Raw genomic sequence first — 25,992 nt, forward strand, 5'->3', positions numbered from 1 at the left:
CAAATTTGTCTTAAGGAGAAAGAACTGGGTTCTTGCCTCGACTACATTTTTCTTGTCAAACTTCAGTCCAAAATTTGTTCAAACAAAGTAGCATCCGCCTAAATATGATGATGTTTTACATTATTCTCAATCCATGGATACTATTTAATATTTTCATGGTTCCATTTTAGGTGCATTCTTACACAACACATATATTCTGACTTCGAGGCTTACTTTGATCGTGACACAGTCCTAAGACGAAAGTTGTAGGAAATTTCATTGGCTATTCGGATTATATTGAATCAACAAAATCGAACATCGGATACAAAAGTTATGATTAAGTTTTTCCATGATGCCAAAACCACCTATGCATTCCATATGCGAGAATTTCAAATTCGTCCCAGAAGCTTGAAATAATCAATTTATAATTATTTCTGGTACCTCTTTTCATTTATAAAATTCTAACTCATGCAATTAAGTGATAATATTAAATGATAAATAATATCATATTATATGAGATAGAAACATGGTTATGTTGCATGATAGAGTTATATATGACGTAATAATATTGCAGTATATATTATAATTGGCATGATAACTTATTTATGAAAGCATGATAAATAACCTTGAATGCTATTTTAATATATTGGAATGCTTGGATTAATCTTGATATATGCATGAGAGTTTGCTTTCATATGCATCATTTTAAAATTAAATTAATGCATAATAATATGTGATGATGCATTTGTTGTGGAACTTGAAAAAATCTATAGTAATTATTTTCAATATATGTTATATTATTTACATGATGTCGACGTCAATGGGTACATATAATTAGAAGAATATAATACATGTCTATTGAAGTATAATTTTATGAATTGGAGATTATATTGTAGTACATGATTATATTATATAAATATTTATGCTATGAATATAAATAATTTTTAGCATGAATAATGATGTTCAGTCGGACAATAGATTATTGAATTAAATAGAACATGATTGTTCTTTAATGTATGAAATGATTGATTATTCTATGTTAATTTTGAAATGCATATAATGACATTTTATGCCTAAATTATATAATGCATGTGAATATTTAGAATTATGTAATTATGATTACGTTTATATTTGTATGCTTATAAGATAATGATTAGTTCAAAATGTTATGTTACATCATAAATAATTTATGCTATTTATGATATTATTTTGCTTAAGTTCAATATTTGTGATATTTGTATATTGAAGATCAACTTGATGCATATTATCTTTAATATAATATATTTCGCATGTGTGTGTAAGTAGATGCATGTAATATTTGAAATTGATAACCAATCGAAAGTCAAGAAGCTTAATTTCTAAAAGAATATTTGAGTAGTTGTTATCTAGAACATAAAAAATGATCTATATGATGGATCATCTTGATTTTTAGATATTGTATTCATAAGACATAAGTATACCTTATGAATGAATGAAATTGATTTTTTTGATGTTGAACATCTGATCCATTCGTAAAGTGATAGTTGTTTTTCTTAAAAAAAATGTCACACAAACTCTATATGAGAGATTGGTTTGGACAATTGTACCGTCGGATCACTATACATTGTGAAAAGTAGGAGTTTCTAAACTCTAGATTTGAATTGTGTACACATTGTCACAATTCGATAAAAACTTTCTTGATGTGAGTATCTTGTGAAGTTTCTTATTACACGTTCTACGAAAAAGAAATGAGCCTCCATCTTTAAAGACCTCTAACCCTGACGTGAATGGCCGCTTGATATTAATTAGGCTTCACTATATAAATAAATATAACAAGCGTGCGAGACAAAACATCAACCTACGGAAAAAAAGATGACTATTGTGTGCATGCCCTACACTAGATAGACTATAGGTAGTTCAGGTGTGTTTTTCTATTTATTAAAGTTAGAAACTGACTTCAAAACATCAACAACAAAGTGACTTCAAAACATCAACAGCCACAAATTGTTCAACATCAACAGCCACAACAAATACTCAAAGGTTAAAAAAAGTTCAACATAACAATTACAAGTTTCTCAACATCACAAAACTGCATAAACATTCACAATGTTCTCAGTAGACCATTTAAAAAGGTTCTCAATGAGTAAAACAAAATATTTATTTAAAAGTCATCAAAGGTCAAACATCAACTTCAATTAGTTCTCGGTTTCGTCTTCTTCAGCAGCTGCATCAACTTCAGCGGCAGCTACCTCTGTAGCAATGACAATCGCCTCGGCCACAACGATAGCTAAAGCTCGAGCTGCATCTGTTGCTTGAATTTTGCCTAGCAAACGGGCACGATTCCCAATCGGATTAGGAACACAACCGCGCTTATACTCACGAAAAGCAAGTGTATCCATTTCATAATGAAGGTGACATTTTGGGGACCAGACACGTGTTGTTTACCCATTTATGTCTCGACAAAAAAATAAGGAATAATATTGGCATTGAAAATCACTGTCATGTTTATAAAGCATATTGGCGTTGAAATCACTGTCATGCTTATAAAGCATGTTATCAGAAGATGTAAAGGGGAAGTCGAAAACCAAAGGTCAGTAAAAGACGTAGAGGGATGATCAAAAATCAAAGGTCAGCAGACGATACAGAGGGATCGTCGAAACTCAAAGGACAACAGAAGACGCAAAGCAGTCTTATGGTAGAAAACCAAAGATGTGGTTCAACAAAACAATTAAATTGATGGATCCTCAGAGTTCCGTGGCGTCCGAAGCTGGTCAAATGAACTGCATACCATCATCTCAAATAACGAACTTCATGTATGAAAAAGCCAAACGTGTTTGACTCAATTATCATATGAAAAAGCCAAACGTGTTTGTACAAATGGAAACAAGTCTCACACTATGTTGAAACATAATTGAAGGACAATTTTATAAACAAGACCTACAATCTCTATTACAGGATGTTCGAAAAGAGGTTGTGAGTAGAATGATCTTACTCAGAGGTATTAGGGTTGACAGAAGACAACCTGATGAAGTTTGATCCATATATTGCGATACTGGAATTGATCCTGAACGTGGTTCATCGCTAGTCTATTGTGGAGAGACTAGGGTAATTTGTCGTCAGTTGGGGGGGAGGGGGGTTACAATACTCCGTTGAACAGACTTATGTTTCGCTATATCTTTCCACTATTTGCTATAAATGAAGTTGGTGAACAAGCTGGACTTGCGTACGAAATTTCTGTTAGTTATGCTGATCTGGCTGAGAAATCTCTAGTTGTTGTATTACCTACTGAAGAGGAGTTTCCACGTAGTTGTATCAATACAAAAGTCATGGGATTTGATGGATCCACAGTGATGACGTCCGTTTCTGCAGCTAACATGTCTTTGATGAAAGCTAGCGTTCCATTGAGAGAACATGTAGCAGGTGTGTCAGTACGGCTTGTCTATAACACTGGGCCCGTCCCGGGAATGACGGTTCACGATTCACGGTTCACGGTTCACCAATTCATAGAACTGGGCCCGTCCCGGGGATTACGGGCCGGTTCGGTCCGGTTCCGGGGCCCGGCCCACGGCCGTGTCTAAGACTACTCATCGATTGAGGATCCCCCGATACTATTTAACATATTTATATGTCATTTAAATCATTTTATACCGGCGTTTTATATTATTTATATTTATTGTCTATCTTTAATCAAAAACCTTTGTTGGCCCAGTGGTAAGAATTCACCGACCTTAATTCCTTATTTTTGAGTTTGTTTTTTTTCTTTCAAGATTATCTTGTACACTTGTACATGTAGCCAGCCGTAGCAATAAAATAATAAATATACTAAATATTTAAATATTAATTTAGTTGTGCGTGCTTAATTTGGGTTGAACCATTATAAGTTGATAAGTTAATCGAATCTATTAAACTAAGCTCGACACAAATATAATTGGGCTCAACGATCGAGCTTCAGTCAGTTCCGAGCTTCAGTCAGACGGGTCGGTTTCGGGTCCCAATTTCTGGACCTGTGACCCGACGGGTTTACCCGTTGGACCCACCTCGAGGACCCGGGTATTAAACAACATTTTTGTCCGAAAAATGAACATGAGGGGGTTCAAACTCGAGCAAGCGTGGAAAGAATGGGCAATTCTTACCACTGGGCCGACAAAGGTTTTTGATTAAAGATAGACAATAAATATAAATAATATAAAACGCCGGTATAAAATGATTTAAATGACATATAAATATGTTAAATAATTTATTAATTTTCATATTAATTATTATTAAATAATTTTAATTAAATTATCAACAAGTGCAATATAAGAAACTTTTAAAAAAATATAGAGAATTGAATATCATATGTAGGGGTGCAAGTTGGAACGGATTTTCCAATTTCCGCCGGTTCTAATTCGAAAAGTTCCGATTTTGGAACAACTTTTTTCATTCCGACTTCCGAAATTCCGATTTCCGAAATATTCCAATTTTTTTGGATTGGAATTGGAATTATATAAAATAAATTTGAAATTTCCGATTTCCGACCCGATTTAATTCCGAAATTAATTCCGAAAAATTCCGATTTTTTCCGAAAAATACACCTATAAATAGTATATATTATGTAATACTTATTTTCCAAAAAATACACCTATAAGGTTTGTTTTAGGATTTTGACATAATGAATTGTTGTTAGAAGTTTTATTGGATATTATGTTGGGTTTATTTTTGTTTATTTTTTTGAACTGAAATTTAGTAGTTATTAGTTTAACTTTTATCGATCTGGATGCTCTTATTTTCGAAAAATTATGAACATTTTAGAAAATTTCGCCTAAGTTTTGAAATTTTAAAGCTTATGTGATTTCCGATTTTTTTTCCGAAATTCCGAAATTTCCAGGCCTTTTGGAATTGGAATGAATTTTTAGATTCCGAAAATTTTGGAATTGGAATTGGAATTGATTTTGTACTTCCGAAAATTTTTGGAAATTTTCCGAAAAGGCTAATTCCGATCCTATCCATCCGGCTTTCACCCCTAATCATATGATTTAATCATTTTTTTACATTTACATTTTATTCAAATATTAGAATCGAATTGTAAGATTTAAATGGATTAATCTCAAGTCCTTTCAATTTTTTTTTTATCATATTATATTTGTTAATAATTTAATTAAAATTATTTAATAATAATGAACATGATAATTAATAATCTATTTAACATTATTTATTATAATCATTTTACACTTTTTGTTTATGTTATATATACTCCTTGTTATAATAATCATAACTATAAATATAAATAACACTGTAAAATGATTATAATAATTGTATAACTAATGTTTAATAAATTATTAATTGAAAAATTCATTATTATTAATATTAAAAATCTCCACTAATAACAAATGCATATATATATATATATATATATATATATATATATATATATATATATATATATATATATATATATATATATATATATATATATATATATATATATATATATATATATATATATATATATATATATATATATATATATATATATATATATAATTTTGAAAAACATAAAAAAATACTATTTAACTTAAAAGAAAAATTCAATTTTGATTTTTTTTTTAATTTTGAAAAATTTCTCAATTATTATTTTCACTTATAAATACCCGTAATCCAATCTTCACAACTTTCATTTTATTTAATTTATGTCTCAGGGTCCTAATTGTTTCATTTTTTTTTCTAAAATTGTTTAGTGTTTAAATTCAATTTTTCTTTTGTAATTTTGAATTTAAAGTTAATTTCAAGTTTTAATTTAAGTTTTTTTTTTCTTTATAGTAATTATTTGAAAAAAAAAACACGAAAACCGGTTTGGACCCGGAGCCGGATGGACCCGGGTGGACCTGCCCCCCGAACCCGGACCCGCCTTCCCATGAATCAGTTTTGGGTCCTCTAAAAGTTGGACGCGGACCCAACCCACCCCGTGGCCATGTCTAGTTGTATCCCAACGTCCTCATCATCATTAACTATTAAATCTTTTACGACCAGAAACTGAAATGCATTCGAAAGTCTAGACGGTGCATGACTAGAAGAAGGCAATCCAACATTAACATCGTGGACATCAACAATTAATAAAGAATTAATAAAAATTCTTTTACAATTTATAACCAATTAATAAACAATAAAATAAATGTGCTCTTTGAGATAACTCCTATTACTTCTTTCAATAGCGAAATTCTCAAATATTTTGCTCCATTTGAAGAAAGGCCACATCCATTTCCCGCCATTATTTTTTCTCATTTTACCCCCACCCGCTACATCATCATTGTGTCACGCGCCCACAACATAATTGCGACACGCGCTGGTCATCAGACGTTTTTCTTTTCTTCATCTTTTTAACTTTTTTTTATGTATCAGTTTTATTAATCGACTACGAAGCATAGACAATTAAGGAAAGTCGACTTGAAACATAGTCAATTAAGAAAATTCTTTATTTATTTATTTATTTTTAATTTTTTTTAATTTCTTTTCGTTTTTCAATTTTTTTCTGTATCAGGTATATTAATCGCCTATGAAGCATAGTCGATTAAGAATTTGACTACTAAAAATAACAAATCACAGCTAAAAAAAATGGAAAATCAACTATTTTACAAAAAAAAGAAAAAAATATATATACAAAATTATAATTGATTTATAAAATTGGAAACAATAACAAAAAAAAGCAAAAATAAAAATTAAAAATTGGAGTCGATTAACCTTAATTGACTACTGAATATATTCGACTAAGCCTTAATCGACTCCTGAACACGTACAGTCTGCGCGAATTTCTCTATCCGCGTTGTCCTCCGCCCAATCTACCAAAAAAGAAACCCCTAAATCCGCTCCCCACGCCGTCGCAACACCACACCATACCATAATCCTTGCAACTTCATCCCATTCCATCCCACACCTTGCGACTTCATCCGACCGACAATCCTTCAACCCAATCAAACCATTTTTCCTTCTCGAACTAGATTTAGATTGAAACCAAAAGCAGAACATAGATCTAGATTGAAATCAACTAGATGAAAGAATTTTTTTTAGAGCTACTCAAAAGACATGGTTTTCCGGCGTCGATGACTTGAGACATGGTCTTCACTCTCCGCTGCTGCTTCCATCTTCTCCGCCGCTGCCATGGTCTTCACGTCTCCGTCGCCGATGACTTGAGACATGGTCCTCCGCCACCGCTGGTGTTTCTGTGAGTAAAGAGAATGGAAAAGAGAATGAAGAACGATGAAAATTAGGGTTGGGGTATGTATGGGCTTTATAATGGTAGTTTGGGGATTATTGAAAATTCATTTTATAGGTTCAAACTCGCTTCATTTATTTTTTCGAGCCTCGGGTTCATTTCGTACTAACATAGATCTATACATATATTGCAAACTTGAAAACTTTATATATCATAAGAAATGAAGAATCTACATCAACAACTCAAGTTTATTCAATAATCTACCCCCAATTTATAGAATTACTTGATGTAAAGTTGAGATGCAAAACTCTCTTCCACGATAATAAAGAGCAACATAACATAAAAACAATAGCAATATAAATACAATTTTATGTCGCATACATTTCATCCTGAAGTGAAAGAAGATTATGTATCTTTTATACTGAATTTTTCAAAAAAATAAAATCTTAATTTTGTTTTCAAGATTATCTTGTACATGTACTCGTAGTATATTAAAATAATAAATACGTTAAATTTTTAAATGTTTATTTGGTCGGGCATGGTTAATGTGGGTTAAGTCGTAGTAAGCTCAAACTCGGCTCACATATTAATCGAGTTTAGAAAATGACTCAAGCTCGTCCCGTTAATTGTAAATCGATCTTGACTCAAATATGCTAGAATAACGGTAAATAAACCTTGTTCGAATTTATCACTAGCTCCTGGACTTATCTCCCAACATCGTCGTCGTCGTCGTCATCATCATCAAATATAAAATATTCTACGACAAGAAAACTGAAATGCATTCGTAAATCTAGACAGTGCATCACTAGAAGAAGGCAATCCGACATCAACATCGTGAACATCAACAATTAATAAAAACCTAATATTTAGCACATAGCAAGAAAAGAGTGTTGTAGAAAAGACATAAAACAATGGCGATTGGGACAAACCCCATATTTATATTATATTACTAAAATTTGGAGCAGGTAATCGTGCTATCTGAGCGAGCTTGTTTTGGCTCAACTCAAGTTCAATCGGCCTTCAGTACTATAGGCTCAAGATAAGATATCACCATGCCTCATTATATTATAGGCTCAAACTCGTCTTATTTATTTTTTGTGGTTGTGCTTGACAACTTCGTAGCACATTTTTTCCATATAAATATAGTTTTACGTCGCAAACGTTTCATATTTAAGTAAAATAAGATTATGTATTATCCCTTACATTCTTAGTGATACATTTCACCAACTCTAATTCATTTTTTTCAAAAAAAAAAAAAAAATCTTACTGTGTTTCAAGAATATTTTGTTCAATTGTATAAGTAACCGTTACATTAAAATAATAAATACATTAAATATTTAATAATTTACTTAGTCGTGTGGGTTTAAGGGTTTAATTTAGGTTGAGCAATTGTAAGTTCGAACTTGCCCCCACTTACTATAAATTAGGTTCAGTTGAAATATAATTGGGCCGACCCATTGGACTCCGGTTAAGCCCCCCTCAGTTTGTCGATCCTAAACAACCTAAAACCGTTTATTTTTAAAATCCCCCTCCCCCCATTTAGTTATGATTATGGATTAAGTTTAATTTCATAATCAACTAATGTAAGTGTGGTAGAATAGTTTTAACGATAAATAAACCTCGTTTAAATTTATCACTAGCTCCTGGAACTCATATCTCCACATCGTCGTCATCATCACCAGCTATATATAAAATCTTTTAAGATCGAAAACTGAAATGGATTCGAGACACTACAGTAGAACCTCGATAAATTAATAATCTCGATTAAGTAATAGTTTTTTCTGGTCCCGACTCGGTAAAAACCTACTAAATTATTGGTTCGATAATTTAATATTTCGCTAAATCAATAGAATTTTGCTAGTCCCGACTGTATTAATTTATAGTTGTTTAACTGTAGTTGGTTACGTTTTCATCTGACTTTAATTCTTTCCCCGAAACGATTGTTAATGTTTCCAAAAACAATTCTCAAAACAACTTCTAAAATTTATCTCTCCTTCAGACATGATTTGACTACTACAGTAAAAAGATTTATTTCACAGCTATAGTAAATATTTTCTTCATTAAAAACCAAACATTACTTATTTTTTAATTATTTCTTCTACAATACATTTCCCGAAAACCTTTAAATATGATTTGCTACAGTGTATTTTTTTCTACAGTGTATTTTTTTCTCATTTCAAATTGTAACCAAATATTACTTTCATTCTCCAACTATTCTCTCAAAAAATCAATTTCCCAAAATAAAATGAGAATAACTCCCAAAACGTAACCAAACATTGCCTGGGCGGTGCCTGACTAGAAGAAGGTGGACATCAACAATTAATAAAAATTTAATTTATAATTTATGACCAACTAACAAACAATTAAATTAAAGGGCTCTTTGAGAAAATCCACTATTACTTCTTTAAATATTGAGAGGACCAAATTAAAATACTTTGCTCAATCTAAGAAAAACTCACATCAATTTTCAGTCATTATTTTTTCCCATTTTATTCCTGCCCGCCACATTATTATTGTGTCACGTGCCCACATCATCATTGCATCATGAGCTGGTCATCAGTTTTTTTTTTCTTTTTGCTTTTTGTCTTTTTTGAACTTTTTTTTTCTGTATCAGTTTTATATATCGACTATGAAGCATAGTCAGGAAAATCGACTATGAAACATAGTCGATTAAGGAAATTCTTTATTTTTTATTTTTACTTATTTTATTTATTTATTTATTTATTTTGTTTTCTAATTTTTTTTTGTCTATCGGGTATATTAATCGCCTATGAAGCATAGTCGATTAAGAATCTGACTACTAAAAATAACAAATCACAACTACAAATAAAATGCAAAATCTGCTTAGGATTTTTTTTTCATCACATTGCATAGTAAGAAAAGAGTGTTGTAGAAAAGACATAAAACAATGGCAATTGGGACAAAACCTATATTTAAATTATATTACTAAAATTTGGGGAAGGTAATCGTGCTATGTGAGCGAGCTTGTTTTGGCTCAACTCAAATTTAATCAGCCTCCAGTACTATAGGCTTAAGATAAGATACTACCATGCCTCATTATTATAGGCTCAAACTCGTCTCATTTATTTTTTCAGGATGCGCTTGACAATTTTGTAGCACATTTTTATCCATATAAATATAGTTGTGTCAGGAAAAATATGAAGAATGTGCATGAATGCCAAGTGTGTAATAATAAACCACCTGATGATGCTAAAATATAGCTCACCTAGGATAGTATAGAAAACGAGTTGGGAGAGCAAAGCGGATCAGTAGCTTGATAACTTGATGATCCTGAGGTCCCTGCGAAAAGAGCACACGTGAACTAAGCCGGGGGTTGATCCGGCGGAAACCCCTCCGACGCTCAAGTCAGATGTACGGATCGTAGAGATAGCTGAGAGAATAATATTCGAGGTTGATTGTCGATAAAATGAGAACGTACCTTTACAAATGAATAAAACTTCTATTTATATGTCGTTGATTGAGTTGGGCTTATTTTGTTGGGCCCAAGCCTTATTTTGAAGGTGCTTGGGCTTTCGTGTAATGGGCCTAATTGTTAAATGACTTGGGGCCCATAGGGTCGGCCCAATTAGGTATATCATTAAGCCCCCCAACTCTCGATTCGAGATGGGGACTTGTCTAGAGGTATCCGGGTCGTGTCGAGAGTTAATTGCGTCGTCTATTGAATTGTTTCCGTTGGTGGTGAAATAATTCCTTAATTTAAATAAGGGATTATTATATTTATTTGGCAACCAGGTATATATTTAAGGGTTTTAAATAATATACCAGGGCCAGATAAATAGACTCCTTTTGCGGTGGAAAGAATTAAACTTCAACTCTTGTGGAATAAATATGGGTATGTGTCTTTAACTCTAGGTCTTCCTCTGTGCTATTTTTCTCTTGAAATTTTTTTTATTTTTGCGGTAGAGTAGAAATTTTTTGTTTCTTGATAATTTGTTCGGGGATATTTTTTCTCATGTCGAATTCGGGTAATTCGAAATCTTTGCGAATTAAACTTCGAGATCCGGTTGAAGGGAGCAAGAAGACCTTTGGTACAGTGGGTATGGAACGCGATAAACCTGTATTATCGGATGTAGAATTTGGGTCTGCAGTAGGAAATTCACGAGGTGAAAATAAAAGGGGAGCTGGTGTTACGGCTGTCGGCTCGAGCCAAGAAGCCGGCCGGTCCCATGTGGGAGGGGGCGCGCGCTTCGAGTCTGGTATGGAGCCTAGTGAAGCCGCGGAGCCGGAGGCTTGCACCCGGACCGAGGAGGAGAGAGGGATGGAGTGCAGACCACGTGGGCCAGCAGATGAGGTGAGACGCGCGTCGGGCACGCAACCCGATAGACGCACGCGCGCGTCGGTGGAGGAGAGAGAAAGAGGCGCGCGCGCGTCGGTTGGCGAGTTGGGTGGACGCGCGCGCGCTATTGGTCCAGGTGGCGTTGGCGGGCACGTGATTGGGGGGGTTTTGCATAGACGCGCGCGCGCGTCTGGTGGGTTTGGTGAAGCGGACGCGCGCGCGGGGGCCAGTGGGGGGGGTGCACGTGTCGCTGGGCAGGTGGGTGACGCGCGCGCGCGTGGATCTGACCCTTTTGAGGCTACGCGCGCGCGTGGGGGCGCGTTAGAGCCCGGTTTTGAACCCGGTTTGTCCGAAATTGACGGGCTATTTTCCGAGGGTACTGATTCACTTGGTGTTTTAAACGGGGGAAGTTTTGGTCGGCGAGAAATTATTGAATCGTGGAGTGACGATGTAGAAGTGCGTAATAATATTAATATTTGCCCTACTGTTGATGAAGCGGATTCCAGTGGACGTCGCTATGGGCATCGAGTCGTAGATTTTGGGAGCGATAGTGATGATTCGAATGAAGCTCCTTTGGCGAGTGAACATCCGGTGTCAAGTAGTGAAGTTGATCCGACGGATGACGAGGGGGAGGAGGATGATATTCCGCCAGGTGATGTTGAGGTTGATACGAGGAGGCAAAAGAAAAAGAAGCTAATTAATTTGGACTTAGTTAATTTTGATAGTGTGTTGACGGAAGAGCATCTGCACTCTATTCGTCGTTTATCTGGAGCGCCAAGTAATGTTGAGTTGTTGTTACCTCAGAAGGGCGACCGTTTGTATTCGCCACCCGATGGATTTCATACGGTGTTTTTGGGTTACTTGACGTGTACGTCCCAGATTACACCGCATCCGACCTTTTTGAAGGTCTGCGAGGAATTCAAGATTGGGTATAGTCAGCTAACGCCCACTGCTGTTCTGATGTTCCAGGCGTTTCATTTTAGGGTGGTTCGAGTAGGTCTGCCTGTGTCTGTGAGTTTATTTAAGGCGCTATTTACGCTACATCGGCCCAATAATATGCCTTTCTTTTGCTTTCATCCTCGCGTTCATTACCAATTCGTGAAGAGTGTGAAGCTATCTTTGGGGAAATGGAAGACCTATTTTTTTTACGTGAGGGCTCCCACTTTTGATGTTCCCGTAGTTTGGAATCCTACGTGTGAGAGTTTCGCGATGACTACAAATATGGCGAAGAGGATTGAGGAATCTGGGTTGTGTGATGTGGAATTTGATCCGAGGAGTTTGATACCGACGGTGAAGGGTCAGCATCGTATATCCTTTTGTTGCCTTGGCTTGTGTTTTTATTTATTCATTTTTTTTTTTTTTTTTTTTTTTTTTTTTTTTTTTTTGTTGTAGTTGTTTGGTATTGTATACCCCATGTTTCTCATGTATTTGTTATCTCTTGTAGATGGGGGTATCACCTTTGCGGCACTTCGAGCTAAGGCGAATGGGTCGTCGAAGAAGAAGTCGAAGAAGGTTCCCTCTGTGTTGGGAGGTTCTTCAAATGGTTTGACTCGTGAGGATGTCCATGTGAAAAGTCCTCGAGTAGTCGCAGATGATCGTAGCAGTGCTGGTGAAGTGGAGGGGCGTCCACTGACGAGGGATCGTGGTAAGGGAAAGATGGTGGATACCGAGTATGTAGCTGTGCCTAAGCGTCCTCGGGTTGACCCAGAGGAGACTTATGCTTTCCATGGTGGAGGAGGGAAACAGTTGTTTACCTATGGTGTGAATCGCGATGGTAAAGAGTCGTATTGGGATGTGTCGGATCGTGATCTACCTATGTTGAGTACCGAGGGATTCGTTCGTGATTATGATCGTGCTCGAATGTCTGGTAAGGGCCCTGGTCACATGTTGGAGTTAGCCGGTGGGGACATATGTCGGGTGAGTTCTTGTTTATTTAAAATCATATTAAGTGTTATTTCCCCTCTTCTTTGTGTAAATTTTTTTTATTTAATTTTTTTTTTTTTTTTTTTTTTTTTTTTTTTTTAGTTGGTAGCGACTTGGAGATATCTCATGGAGCACGGGAAGAGTGTGGAGGCTAGGGAGGAGGATGAGAGGGCTCGAAGTCAAGCGCGTGAAGATGAACTTCGAAGCCAGTTGGAGGTAACGCGGTCTGATCTTGCTCTACGCTCGGAAGAGCTTGCTCGGCGGACAGAGGAGCTAGCTGAGAAGACAGAGGAGCTCGAGGTTATTCGAAGTGAAGCGAAGGCATATAAGGATGATGTTCATAAGTTGAACGTATGTTACGATCAGCTCAAAGAGAAATATGAAGTTGAAAAGGCGACGGGGAAGAGGTTCCTCACGACATCAGGTGGTGTGGCTTATAAGGAGTCCATCGTGGAGGAAACCAAGGCTAGCTTCCGAGGTAGTGACGAGTGTACTGCTATGATTGAGGAGCACGCATTGGCTGTGGTTTATAAGCCATTAGTGCGCGCTTGTCGCAAATATCTGCGGGATGCGGGTGGTATCAGCGAGAAAGTGATTCGTGGGATGGAAGCTGGCATATCCGACGAAGAGGACGATGAGGTAAATGTCAATGGGACGGGTACACAGCTCGTGGATGATATGGTTGCGGATGATTCTACCGTGGTTGCGTCTTCCGCTCGTGGTAGGGGAGTTTAGACTTATCTGTTAGGATAGTTAACTTTTCCCTTTTATTTTTTATTGCTATGATTTTTTTTATGGATTTCGCATTTTATTTTTATCGCTGATGTAGATGGGTATGTCCACTACTATTTCGTTTGAATTTCTTCCTCGTTTGACTTTGAAGTTTTATATTTCGATTTATTTATTTTGACATTGTCGAGAATGAATGTGTTGCTTCTATGTGTTTACATTAGCATTATACGCGATGTACTTGAGGAGGGGATCAATCTCCCAAGGTTTTGTTAGGGGTCGTGCCCTTTGTTTGGACCACTTGGGTCTATGATATTTTTGTCCGTGGCCACGTTTTAAATGTAGCACCTCGTGAAACAGCTAAAGGGACCTAGATAATCCAGCTGGCCAGGCTATACGGATTATCTAAATCACTCTAAGTGTTTGTGGGGTGGTTTTGACTTGAACTCATAGTAAGAGGTAATTTGTATAGACGTAAATGCGTAGATAGTAAAGCGAAAAGTATTATTTATTCAACGATAGCAAAGGAGAATTGTTACATGCCTATGTGAGGCGAATGTAAGTAAATGACTAATGCGATGGGCCTACGTGAGGCAAAGGTAAATAACTACTGGTGGAGCGAGAAAGAAAAAAAAATTGACTTGATAAAAATTGTTCTAAGTGATTGTACTACACTTGTTCTTCTTCTTCCACGTCTTGCTTGTACTCGTTCGTTTTGCTGTGCTGATGGTAAAATGAATTCCTTTGGCGTTTCTATGCCTGTCAAATATAATTGAGAAAAAAGAATTTTGTCTAAGCATTTGTATTGAAGACTTAGTAATTGAAGCTGAGGGGATGAGCATTGCCGATCTACGTACCATATTATGGGGATGTTTTTTCTTCCTCGCACTTCGGGATATGAAATCAACTCGTGAGTTGCTGCGAGTTACTATGTGATCATGCCTGCTAGTGGAATTTTTTTTTTTTTTTTTTTTTACGTTAGTAGGAGTAAATAAGATCATCCGTGTGTTGAATGCAAGTGGAAGTATAGTTACCCTTGGCGATGTGGTATGGAGTGTTCTCGCTCTTTGGGCCGTTGATTGAGTAATATGCATCCCCTCGTAATTGGCTCTCAATCTGTAATAAGATGGTGGGATGTGATGGTGAATTGCTGGTGAAAATAAATTTATTAGCCCCCCAGTTTAAGTAGGATGTTAACGCACCTTGTTATATGGTGTCAAATTTCCAACCATGTAGAAGCAGCCTTACTAGACGTGTGACGTGGAAGGATGTGGGGTCTGCATGGGTGATGAATCGTAAATAACTTTCATATAGAAGAAATATGGGTGATGATCTCAACTGATCTGAAGTAAGGCAGGTGTATACCTTAGGCGTAGAACCGTTTGAGGTTCCCTATATTCCATGTTCTGGGTATAGGGTGTCCATCAATGTTCTCTAGGCGATATGCTCCAGTGTTGACCACTTTTGTGATTTTATATGGTCCTTCCCACTTTGGGTCGAGCTTGCCGATGGGGTGAGAGGCTTCAGCTTTCCGGAGGACTAAATCTCCAACTTGAAAAGAGCGGGGACGGACCTTTGAATTATATGCCTTGGCCATGCGTGATTTGTACATCTGTTGCCGGATGTATGCGATCTCTCGTAGCTCATCCACAAGGTCTAGGCTTCCTCGCATAGCTTCTTCGTTAGCTGCTGGATCATAGTTGGTGATTCTCCAAGATGGTTCACCTATTTCAACGGGTGCTATAGCTTCTGTTCCGAAAGCTAGGTTGAAAGGCGACTCTCCGGTTGCTGCTCGTGGGGTTGTGCGATAAGCCCATAGTGCGTTAGGCAATTCGTCTACCCACTTCCCTTTGGCACTTCCAAGCCTTGTCTTAAGGTGTTGGAGTATGGTGCGATTCGTGACCTCCGTCTGGCCATTAGCCAGTGGATTGGCTACGGATGTGAAGAACTGCTTGATGTCTAAGCCAAGGCACCAATTCTTCACGTTGTCACCGCAAAATTGTGTTCCATTATCTGAGATAATGGAACGTGGGATTCCAAAGCGACACACGATGTTTTTCCATAGGAATTGGATGACTTCTTCTTCTTCTCGGATGCGCGCTAAGGGTTCAGCTTCCACCCATTTGGTGAAGTAGTCCACTGCTACAATGAGGTATTTGCGTCCTCCTGTGGCGGGTGGGAATGGTCCGACTAAATCCATCCCCCATTGGGCGAAAGGGATGGGGCTGTCAATTGGTTGCATTAACGCCGCTGGCAGGTGAGTGATATTTGCATGCTCTTGGCAGGGCTTACACTTCCGGACTAACTTCTTCGCGTCTTCATGCATCGTTGGCCAATAGTAGCCTTGCCTCAGTAGTTTGAGAGCTAAAGTTCTTCCGCTTAAATGATTTCCGCAGATGCCTTCATGTACTTCTCTAAGTACGTAATCCGCTGTGGTTGGGTCGAGGCACTTGAGGTAAGGGAACGAGAACCCTCGTTTGTATAACTCTTCTCCCACTATGACGAAGCGAGCGGCTCTCGTTTTTAACTTTTGTGCTTCGGTGGAATCCGCTGGAAGTTCTCCCTTCTTGAGATACTTCAGGATTGGAGTGAACCAGCATGGTTCATCCTCCTCGGTGTACTGCACTTCAGTGGGTGAAGTTATCTCTGGCTGAACTGAGGTGAGCGTCACCTTCCGACTTCCGATGCTAGCCATGGAGCTTCCAAGCCTAGCTAATTTGTCAGCATGGACGTTATTGGAGCGAGGTACTTGTCTTATCTCGTAGCTCTCGAATTTAGATAAGAGAGCGTTCGCGAGAGCTAAGTATTTGGCCATGGTGTCTTCTTTGGCCTCGTACACTCCGAGTACTTGGTTAACGACTAGCTGAGAGTCGCTTTGGATTAGGAGCTTGCGCGCTCCGGCTGCTAGGGCGAGGCGGATTCCCGCTATCAGGGCCTCGTACTCAGCGACGTTGTTTGAGGCTGTGAATTCGAATCGTTGAGCATATTCGAACTCATCTCCATCAGGGTTCGTTAGGACGATACCCGCTCCCCCTCCTGTGGCAGTGGAAGACCCATCGACGCTAATGGACCAAGTAGGTAGAGAGGTGCTTTCTTCTACCCCGGTCATTTCGACTAAAAAATCAGCCAATATTTGCGCTTTGATAGCTGGGCGGGGTTTGAACTCCACTCCATATTCACTTAGCTCTATCGCCCATTTTGCTAATCGTCCGGATGTTTCGGGACTTCTTATTATTTGCTTCAGAGGGTAATTGGTGAGAACCACCACCTGATGTGACTGGAAGTAAGGTCGGAGCTTCCGAGCTGCGTTGATGAGGGCGAGAGCGAGTTTCTCCATGTTGGTGTAGCGTTGTTCGGCTCCTTGTAGGGCGCGACTTATGTAGTATATGGGTTGGTGGCCCTTTTCTCCATCTCGGATGAGGACTGCGCTGACGGCATTAGCTGAGGTAGCTAAGTACAGTAGGAGGGTGTCTCCGGGCTGAGGTTTTGTGAGCAAGGGTGGGGATGCTAAGTACGACTTCAGCTCAACGAATGCCTTTTGACATGCCTCATCCCACTCGAACTTTTTTCCTCCCCTTAAAATCTTGAAAAAGAGGAGAGCCTTGTCCGCTGACCTTGAAATGAATCTGTTAAGGGATGCTAAACAGCCGTTGAGCTGTTGAACTTTCTTGATTGACGTCGGCGGAGCCATGGAGGTGATTGCTTCGATTTTCACGGGGTTAGCTTCGATTCCTCGCTGCGAAATCATGTATCCCAAAAATTTACCTCCCCGAACTCCGAATGAACATTTGAGGGGGTTGAGCTTCATCTTATATTTTCGCAGGGTGGCGAAACACTGATCCAGATCCGTTAGGTGGTCCGAGACCTTAACACTTTTGACGAGCATGTCGTCGATGTACACCTCCATATTTTTACCAATCTGATCTGCGAACATCTTGTTCACTAGACGCTGGTAGGTGGCTCCTGCGTTTTTTAATCCGAAGGGCATGACTTGATAGCAGTAGATGCCTTGGTCAGTGATGAAACTAGCTCTCTCTTGATCTTCTGGCGCAAGTAAGATCTGGTTGTACCCTTGGTATGCGTCGAGGAAGCTGAGGAGCTCGCATCCCGAGGTCGAATCGATGAGTTGATCGATCCTAGGTAGAGGAAAAGGGTCCTTAGGACAAGCTTTGTTGAGGTCGGTGAAGTCTACGCATAGTCTCCACTTGCCACCTGGTTTTGGAACGAGTACTACGTTCGACAGCCATTCAGGATACTGGACTGGTCGTATGTGGCCCGCTTCAAGGAGTTTTGCCACTTCCGCTTTGATATGCTTGTTGCGCTCAGGACCAAATGTCCTTTTCCTCTGTTTGACTGGCTTCATCCTCTTGTCGACGTTAAGCCGATGTAGGGCTACCTGTGGGGGAATGCCTGACAAATCTTGGGCTTTCCATGCGAACACATCTCCATTGTGTCGCAGGAAGTTGATTAGCTGCTGCTCTGTCTCAGGATCTAAATCGGATCCGATGCGTAGGAGTTTGGAATTATCTCCAGGTGTGAGCTCTATGAGCTTAAGCTCTTCGACAGCCGCTAGCTTGATACTATCGTCTGGTACACTGATGAGGATTTCTTTATTGTCCTCAATGATCGCATTGACCCACTTCCGTTTGTCGGATTTTTGGGTATCGTCTCCCTTTTCGAGTGGTTTAGACTTCTTTGAGGGTTCTCGTAGGGCCCTTGCATAGCATTCTCGAGCGAGACGTCTATCTCCAAGTACTTCCCCCATTCCATAGGGAGTAGGGAACTTCCACTTCTGATGATAGGAGGAAGGCACTGACTTGAATGTGTGGATGGCTGGCCTCCCCAGAATGATGTTGTAGGGTGATGGTCTGTCGACGACGAGGAACTTGATTAGCTTCGTGATTCGACAGGGGTCTTCCCCTAAAGAGACGGGTAGCTCTACTTCTCCCATAGATAAAATGCCTTCTCATGTGAATCCTTTCAGGGGTGTGGAGACGGGATTAAATCGGGCATTATCTATGCCTAGCTGCTTAAAAGCGTGGAGGTACATGATGTCAGCTGAGCTTCCACCGTCCACTAATATCTTCTTGACCAAGAAGTTGGCCACCGTTGTTGTTACTACCAATGCATCGACATGGTCTTCATCTGGACCTTCGAGGTCAGAGGAGTTGAAGACTATGCTGGGATCAGGTCTTCGTATTTGATATATGCGTTCGGATGGAGAAGCGCGTTCTTGATTCATGCGCGCTGATCGAGCGAGGGTGCGTCTTGCGTTTTGTGAATCGCCTCCCGCCGGTCCTCCGGAGATAAAGGAGATGATTCCCCGGGTGGGCTGGTTATCATTGTTATCTAGGTCACGTCGATGACCCCCATCTTCTCGTCTTTGTTGTTGATCTCGATTGTTATCTCGGCGTGGGGGATCATCACGGCGTTTATTTCGCGGCTTATCGATGTATTCGCCTAAATGGCCTTGTCTGATCAACCTCTCGATCGCCATTTTGAGTTGTGCGCATTCCTCCGTAGTATGCCCTCTGTCCTTGTGGAATCGACAATAACGATCCGACTTTTCTCGCTTTGCGTTTGGCTGCATAGGACGTGGAGGCTCTGCCAAACCTTTTCTGTTCTATCACGTGAAGGATTTCCGTGAGGCGAGTGTTTAGCGGAGTGAACCTATTGTAGGAGGAAGAGGGTTGGCCTTGAGGTGGAAGTGGTGGACGTCGATCATCGCGCCTTCTATTGTCTTGACGGTCATCTTCTCTTTTCCTTTTAGGAGGAGCATGGGTAGAGGCTTCCTCTATCCGGACGTATTTTTCGGCTCGATTCAGTAACTCCTCTAAGTTGCCTGGGGGTCTTCCGGCAATAGATTCCTTGAATCTGCCCGGTTTTAAGTTCTGTTGCATAATCCCGGAGAGCATGTCTTGCCCCACACTGGGGACTTCATGGACGGCTTCTACGAAACGTTTGATGTAGTTGCGGAGCGTTTCGTTATCTCTCTGTACTACTGAGAAGAGATGAGCTGGGGTTTTGGCATATTGTTTGTTGATAGCGAATTGGTTGGTGAACCGGGTTGACAGTCGAGCGAAGGTGTCAATCGACCCTATGGGTAGGGAGTTGAACCAGTTCATCGCTCTCTTGGAGAGAGTGGTACTGAACATTTTGCACATGGCAGCATCCGTCGGGCCATATAAATCCGCCATGGCACTGAATTTCTCTATATGTTTCTGTGGGTCGGTGGTCCCTTCAAATTGAGGTAACCCCGAGATCTTCACTCCTTGAGGTAATACCTCGTTGAGAATGTCTACGGTGAAAGGACTGCGTCTTGTTGGGAGAGGCATTCTTTCACCCATTTGATTATTTGGTTGGGGTAAAAGATTTTGGCGAGACATCCTGCTGTTTACCTCGCCTTCTCCCTCATTAAAGAGAGGGACTCTCTGTGGTGACGCATTCCCCCTTGGGGGTGAGCGCTGACGCTGCTGCCTGGGCTGTGCCCCTCGATGGTTAGTAGATAACTGCACTCGGGATCGTGGATCCGAGGTAGAGGAGGAGACACTTATTTGATTCGGTATTGGCTGTGGGGCCATGGGTGGCGCTACAGGTGGAGCTGGCGCTGGTATCGCATTGGGAGCGTTTGCTCCCATCGTGGCGATATATTGAGTTACGGCCTCCGTGGCGGCGCGAGTAGAAGCTTCCGCTATCATACGTTGAAGCGCGTCCTCGGTTATTTGAACCGTTCGAGGAGCAGGGAGTGGTGGATCGGCGAGTGGTGGGTCCCGAGGGGGGATCACCTGAACCTCGCGAGGTGGATCTGCAGCACGTGGAGGAGCTGGCTCCGCGGCACGTGGAGGAAGTGGCTCCGCGGTGCGTGGAGGAGGTGGTATGCCAGATCCTCCACGGACGGGAAGGTTATTAGCCGTGTCATTTTCTCTCCGAGCTGACGCCTCAGGAGGATCTTGTTGGCTACGTGATCTGGTTTGCATCGTTCCCACAGACGGCGCCAAAATGATGATGCTAAAATATAGCTCACCTAGGATAGTATAGAAAACGAGTTGGGAGAGCAAAGCGGATCAGTAGCTTGATAACTTGATGATCCTGAGGTCCCTGCGAAAAGAGCACACGTGAACTAAGCCGGGGGTTGATCCGGCGGAAACCCCTCCGACGCTCAAGTCAGATGTACGGATCGTAGAGATAGCTGAGAGAATAATATTCGAGGTTGATTGTCGATAAAATGAGAACGTACCTTTACAAATGAATAAAACTTCTATTTATATGTCGTTGATTGAGTTGGGCTTATTTTGTTGGGCCCAAGCCTTATTTTGAAGGTGCTTGGGCTTTCGTGTAATGGGCCTAATTGTTAAATGACTTGGGGCCCATAGGGTCGGCCCAATTAGGTATATCACCACCTATATTACAAAATTACTTGAAATAAAGTTGGGATGCAATACACTCTTGTCTGCCCAATAAGGTGAATAAGTAGATAAATATGATATGCGTATAACACAACGTAGAATTAAAATAACAAATTCATTAAATATTTAATAATTAATTTAGTTGTGTGGGTTTAAGGCCTTAATTCAAGCTGAACTATAATAAGTTCAAACTCGGCCTTGCTCACTATAAATTAGTTTCGATTGAAGTATAATTGGGCTGACTCGTTGGGTTTCAGTTAGGCCTGCCTCAGTTGTCGTTCCTAAAACCGTTTATTTTTCAAATCCCCTCCCCCAATTTAGATCTGATTATGTGGATTAAGTTTAATTCCATAATCATCTAATGTAAGTGTGGTAGAATATTTGTAATGGTAAATAAATCTTGTTTAAATTTATCACTAGCTCCTGCAACTCATATCGCAACATCGTCGTCGTCGTCATCATCATCAACTATATATAAAATCTTTTAAGATCGAAAACTGAAATGGATATGAAACGCTAGATGGTTACGTTTTCATCTCACTTTAATTCTTTCCCCGAATAGAATTTGTGTTTGTTACGGTTTCCAAAAATAATTCTCAAAACAAGTTCTAAAGTTTATCTCTCTTTCAGATAAGATGTGACTACTACGGTAAAAAAAAAATTGACAGCTACAGTGAAAAATGTTTTCACTAAAAAAAAAATCAAACATTACTTTATTTTTTCAGTTTTTTCTCCTACAATACATTTTCCGAACACCTTTAATCATGATTTGACTGCTACAGTGTATTTTGTGTCATTTCAATTGTAAACAAACATTACTTTTATTCTCCAACTATTCTCTCAAAAAAATATTTGCCGAAAATAAAATGAGAATAAGTCTCAAAACGTATCCAAATAATGCCTAGACGGTGCATGACTAGAAGAAGGCAATCCGACATCAACAATTAATAAATAATTAATAAAAACATAATATACAATATAATTTATAAAAAAAAAATAATAAACAATTAACTAACCAACTAACTATGCAGCTATTAAATCCTTATAACGTTCAACTTGATCCTCTCGTACAGCGGAGAATTGAGAACAATAAGTATAAATAAACATTCAAACCTATATATAATCCTTATAACGTTCTATCATTACATAGCAAAATAAGTGTATAGTAAGAAAGACGTATATAAAACAATGGCACTATATGACACTCTGCATATGAATGGAGGAGATGGTGGCACTAGCTACACCACCAATTCATTCCCTCAAGTATCTCTCTCTCTCTCTCTCTCTCTCTCTCTCTCTCTCTCTCTCTCTCTCTCTCTCTCTCTCTCTCTCTCTCTCTCTCTCTCTCTCTCTCTCTCTCTCTCTCTCTCTCTCTCTCTCTCTCTCTCTCTCTCTCTCTCTCTCTCTCTCTCTCTCTCTCTCTCTCTCTCTTATATATATATATGGAAAAATACAATTTTTATCCGTCAAGTTTGCACTAATTTCATATTTTGCCCTCTTCATAAAAAATGCATTTGGTACCTCATGTTTAAATAATCTAACACTTTTGGTCATTTCTGTCAATTTACAGTTAGTCCGTCAGCTAAGACAGTGATGGACACACGCTTGATTTCATTAGTTTTAACGAACATATGACGAAAACAACTAAAAAATGTTGATTTTTTTTAAATATGAGGGAGGGACCAAACGTGTTTTGGGTGAATATGGAAAACCAAATGTGAAATCAGTGCAAACTTGTGTTATTTTTTCCAAACTTGTGAATATGGAGAACCAAATATGAGGGATGCATGAAAACTGTATTTTTTCCAATACGTAGATATACATATACATGTGTTATTTAATGTTGCAGAAAACTGGGATATCAAAATCAAAGCATGTTTTGGATGAGGCAATAAAAGATACGATCACGGATAATGGCTTCCGAAAATGCTTCAAGATCGCCGATTTGGGATGTTCGTCTGGGACTAACTCCCTTTTCGTAATTTCGCATATAATCGAACAAATCGAAGAGATCTGCAAAGAGAAAAATGGCAGCAGCCATTCACCTAATGAGTATCAAGTGTTTCTGAATGACCTCCATGGAAATGAGTTCAATACCCTCTTCAACCTTCTGCCCAATTTTTATGATACACTTAATAATGATAATAATCAAAGTAAAAAATTATGTTTTATATCCGTTTTACCGGGATCATTCTACGGCAGATTGTTCCCAAGCAATAGCCTCGATTTCGTTCATTCATCCTACAGTCTCACTTGGCTTTCTCAGGCAATTTTTTAAAATATTGATAACACTGATTAGATATATGTTATTTAATGTTTCTTACATCTTTCTTGTATTACAAATGGTAGGTTACGAATTTCTTCTTTTATGAAAAAATAGCAAAAAAATTGCAATAATGATTATAGTCATTTTTTTTTCTCCGACGATACCCGCATTAGTACCCTTAATTTTTGGACTAGTTATATATTATTTCTTATAACACACATGTTAATTTAATCTAAGGGATCGAAAAGCAAAATTGGAATTACGCAATTATAACGTTGTGATTATGCATTATATTCGATCGTAATATATAATTTGGACTTTTTTTCTTCTTTTTTTTCAATTTTGTTATTATATGTGCAACTTAATCATAATCCCCAAACTTATCACAAGCGATGTCTACTAAGTCTGGTCAGTTGGCCTCACATTGATACCATGTTGAATGAGCAGCTCAGCCAAAAACTTAAGCCGTTAGTGAGATATATGGTATAATTTATGATCTCCAGCATCTGTAACCATGTTGTGTTTGAAATTCATAGTTTCCTGAAGGACTTGAGAGCAATAAAGAAAACATACACATAACAAAGGGATGTCCCTCGGAGGTGCTTGAAGCTTACAAAAAGCAACACCATAGAGATTTCTCGACATTCCTCAGCTTAAGGGCTGAAGAAATGGTAACCGGAGCCCGTATGGTGTTGACGTTTGTCGGCGGAAGACTCGCGGATGATGAGGAGTACGTACAATTCACGATTCTTGCAAACACACTTGTTGACATGGTTGCAGAGGTACATACACATCACATGATTTGTTACACTAAAAATGTGATATATATATATATATATATATATATATATATATATATATATATATATATATATATATATATATATATATAAACGTTGAGAAGTTGAAGTTTCCGTGCTACACGGGGAAAAACTGATCAACGAGAGACTTCCCTTTCAAAATCTTCTTCTTGTGAAGCACATTGATTTGAAAATACTTTTAATAAACAAAGTCTCTACTCTCTAGTTCTTATGTTTTAACTATTTAGGGGGTGATCAAGGAGGCTGATTTGCATTCATTCAACTTGCCTATATACACACCAAGCAAGGAAGAAGTCGAGGGAATAGTTCGAAGTGAAGGGTCGTTTAATCTTGAGAAACTCGAGAGATTTCTAATCCCGTGGGACGCAAATGATGGAAATAGTAACGCTACGACTGCGGAAATCGTGGCCAACTTCACCCGGGCTTTTACGGAGCCAATCATGGCTGCACAATTTGGGAGCTCCATTATGGATGAGATGTATGAAAGGTTTGGACATAAACTGGGAGAGCTTCAATCGTCTACGGACGCACCACCGTTCTCTAATATGGTCATCTCCTTATGTAAGAAATGAAAAAAAAAAAAATGTGTGCATGGAATAAGATCAATAATATATACATAATGGTCATCTTGTAAAACTTCTATTGTATTTGTTTGACGTTTGGTTTATGTTGTGAAACTTATATAATGTATTTGAATAAGACGTGGATTTATTTTATCTTTCATCCTCTATTTGATGCATAAAATTGAAAGGATTTATAATTGTGCGTGTTGTTTCTAAAGAAGGACTATTTTCTTTAAATTTTTCGGTTTTTCATTAGGAAAAATTAGCAAAACCCCGTACTTAATTTGGCAAATCAATGTAGGAGATAACCCTTTTTTCTAATTAATGAAAACCCCTTTACTTATTAGATGGTGTGATTAGTAGAAACAAAGTACAAGTAATTATACCACCACTACCACCACCACCACCACCGCTGGCGCCGTGCAAAAGTAGAAGAGGAGGAAGTAGTGAAATTAAACATGATCTTCGGGAAATAGTTGAAACAGGATGGTTGTATTCGTGAAGATGCTTGTGGCGGTGGTATGTTTGTATATTGTGTTTATGGCGGTGTGTTTGGATATAGCCGGTGTTTGTGATGGTTTTGGGGGGCGGTGTTGGGATTGTGTCGTGTGGCGACGGTGTGGTAATACGGAGACCGGACCAGCGAAAAAAGCCGGAAGAGAAAAAAAAAAAAAAAAGTCAACGCCGGAGACCAGCGGTCAACGGCGGTGACGGACGAATTTGTCCATAAAAATGTGTTTTGGGTCAAAATTGAATAATTTGTGAAATTTGGGTCAAATTGAGGTTAAATTAAATTAAAGGTGAAATTGGAGCATATTAAATTATAAGGGGCTATTTTAC

General features: G+C 38.8%; 2 protein-coding genes across 2 annotated transcripts; one reads left to right on the top strand and one right to left on the bottom strand.

Annotated features, from left to right (window-relative positions):
- Positions 1-19,062: 19,062 nt before the first annotated feature.
- Positions 19,063-20,734, bottom strand: LOC148765332 (uncharacterized). The gene is made up of 2 exons (XM_088812757.1): positions 19,710-20,734; positions 19,063-19,627 (listed from the first exon to the last, which is right to left on the bottom strand). Exons 1-2 carry the CDS (start codon positions 20,732-20,734, stop codon positions 19,063-19,065), a joined length of 1,590 nt encoding a protein of 529 aa, XP_088668883.1.
- A 1,876-nt stretch (positions 20,735-22,610) lies between these two features.
- LOC105966293 (benzoate carboxyl methyltransferase) lies at positions 22,611-25,312 on the top strand. The gene is made up of 4 exons (XM_088813648.1): positions 22,611-22,765; positions 23,352-23,768; positions 24,305-24,550; positions 24,817-25,312. The coding sequence occupies exons 1-4, from the start codon at positions 22,691-22,693 to the stop codon at positions 25,159-25,161; spliced, it is 1,083 nt and encodes a 360-aa protein (XP_088669774.1). The 5' UTR covers positions 22,611-22,690; the 3' UTR covers positions 25,162-25,312.
- Positions 25,313-25,992: the final 680 nt, after the last annotated feature.

This window comes from Erythranthe guttata, chromosome 14 (assembly GCF_056151865.1).
Source record: "Erythranthe guttata isolate IM_541 chromosome 14, IM_541, whole genome shotgun sequence".
Taxonomy (NCBI): Eukaryota; Viridiplantae; Streptophyta; class Magnoliopsida; order Lamiales; family Phrymaceae; genus Erythranthe; species Erythranthe guttata.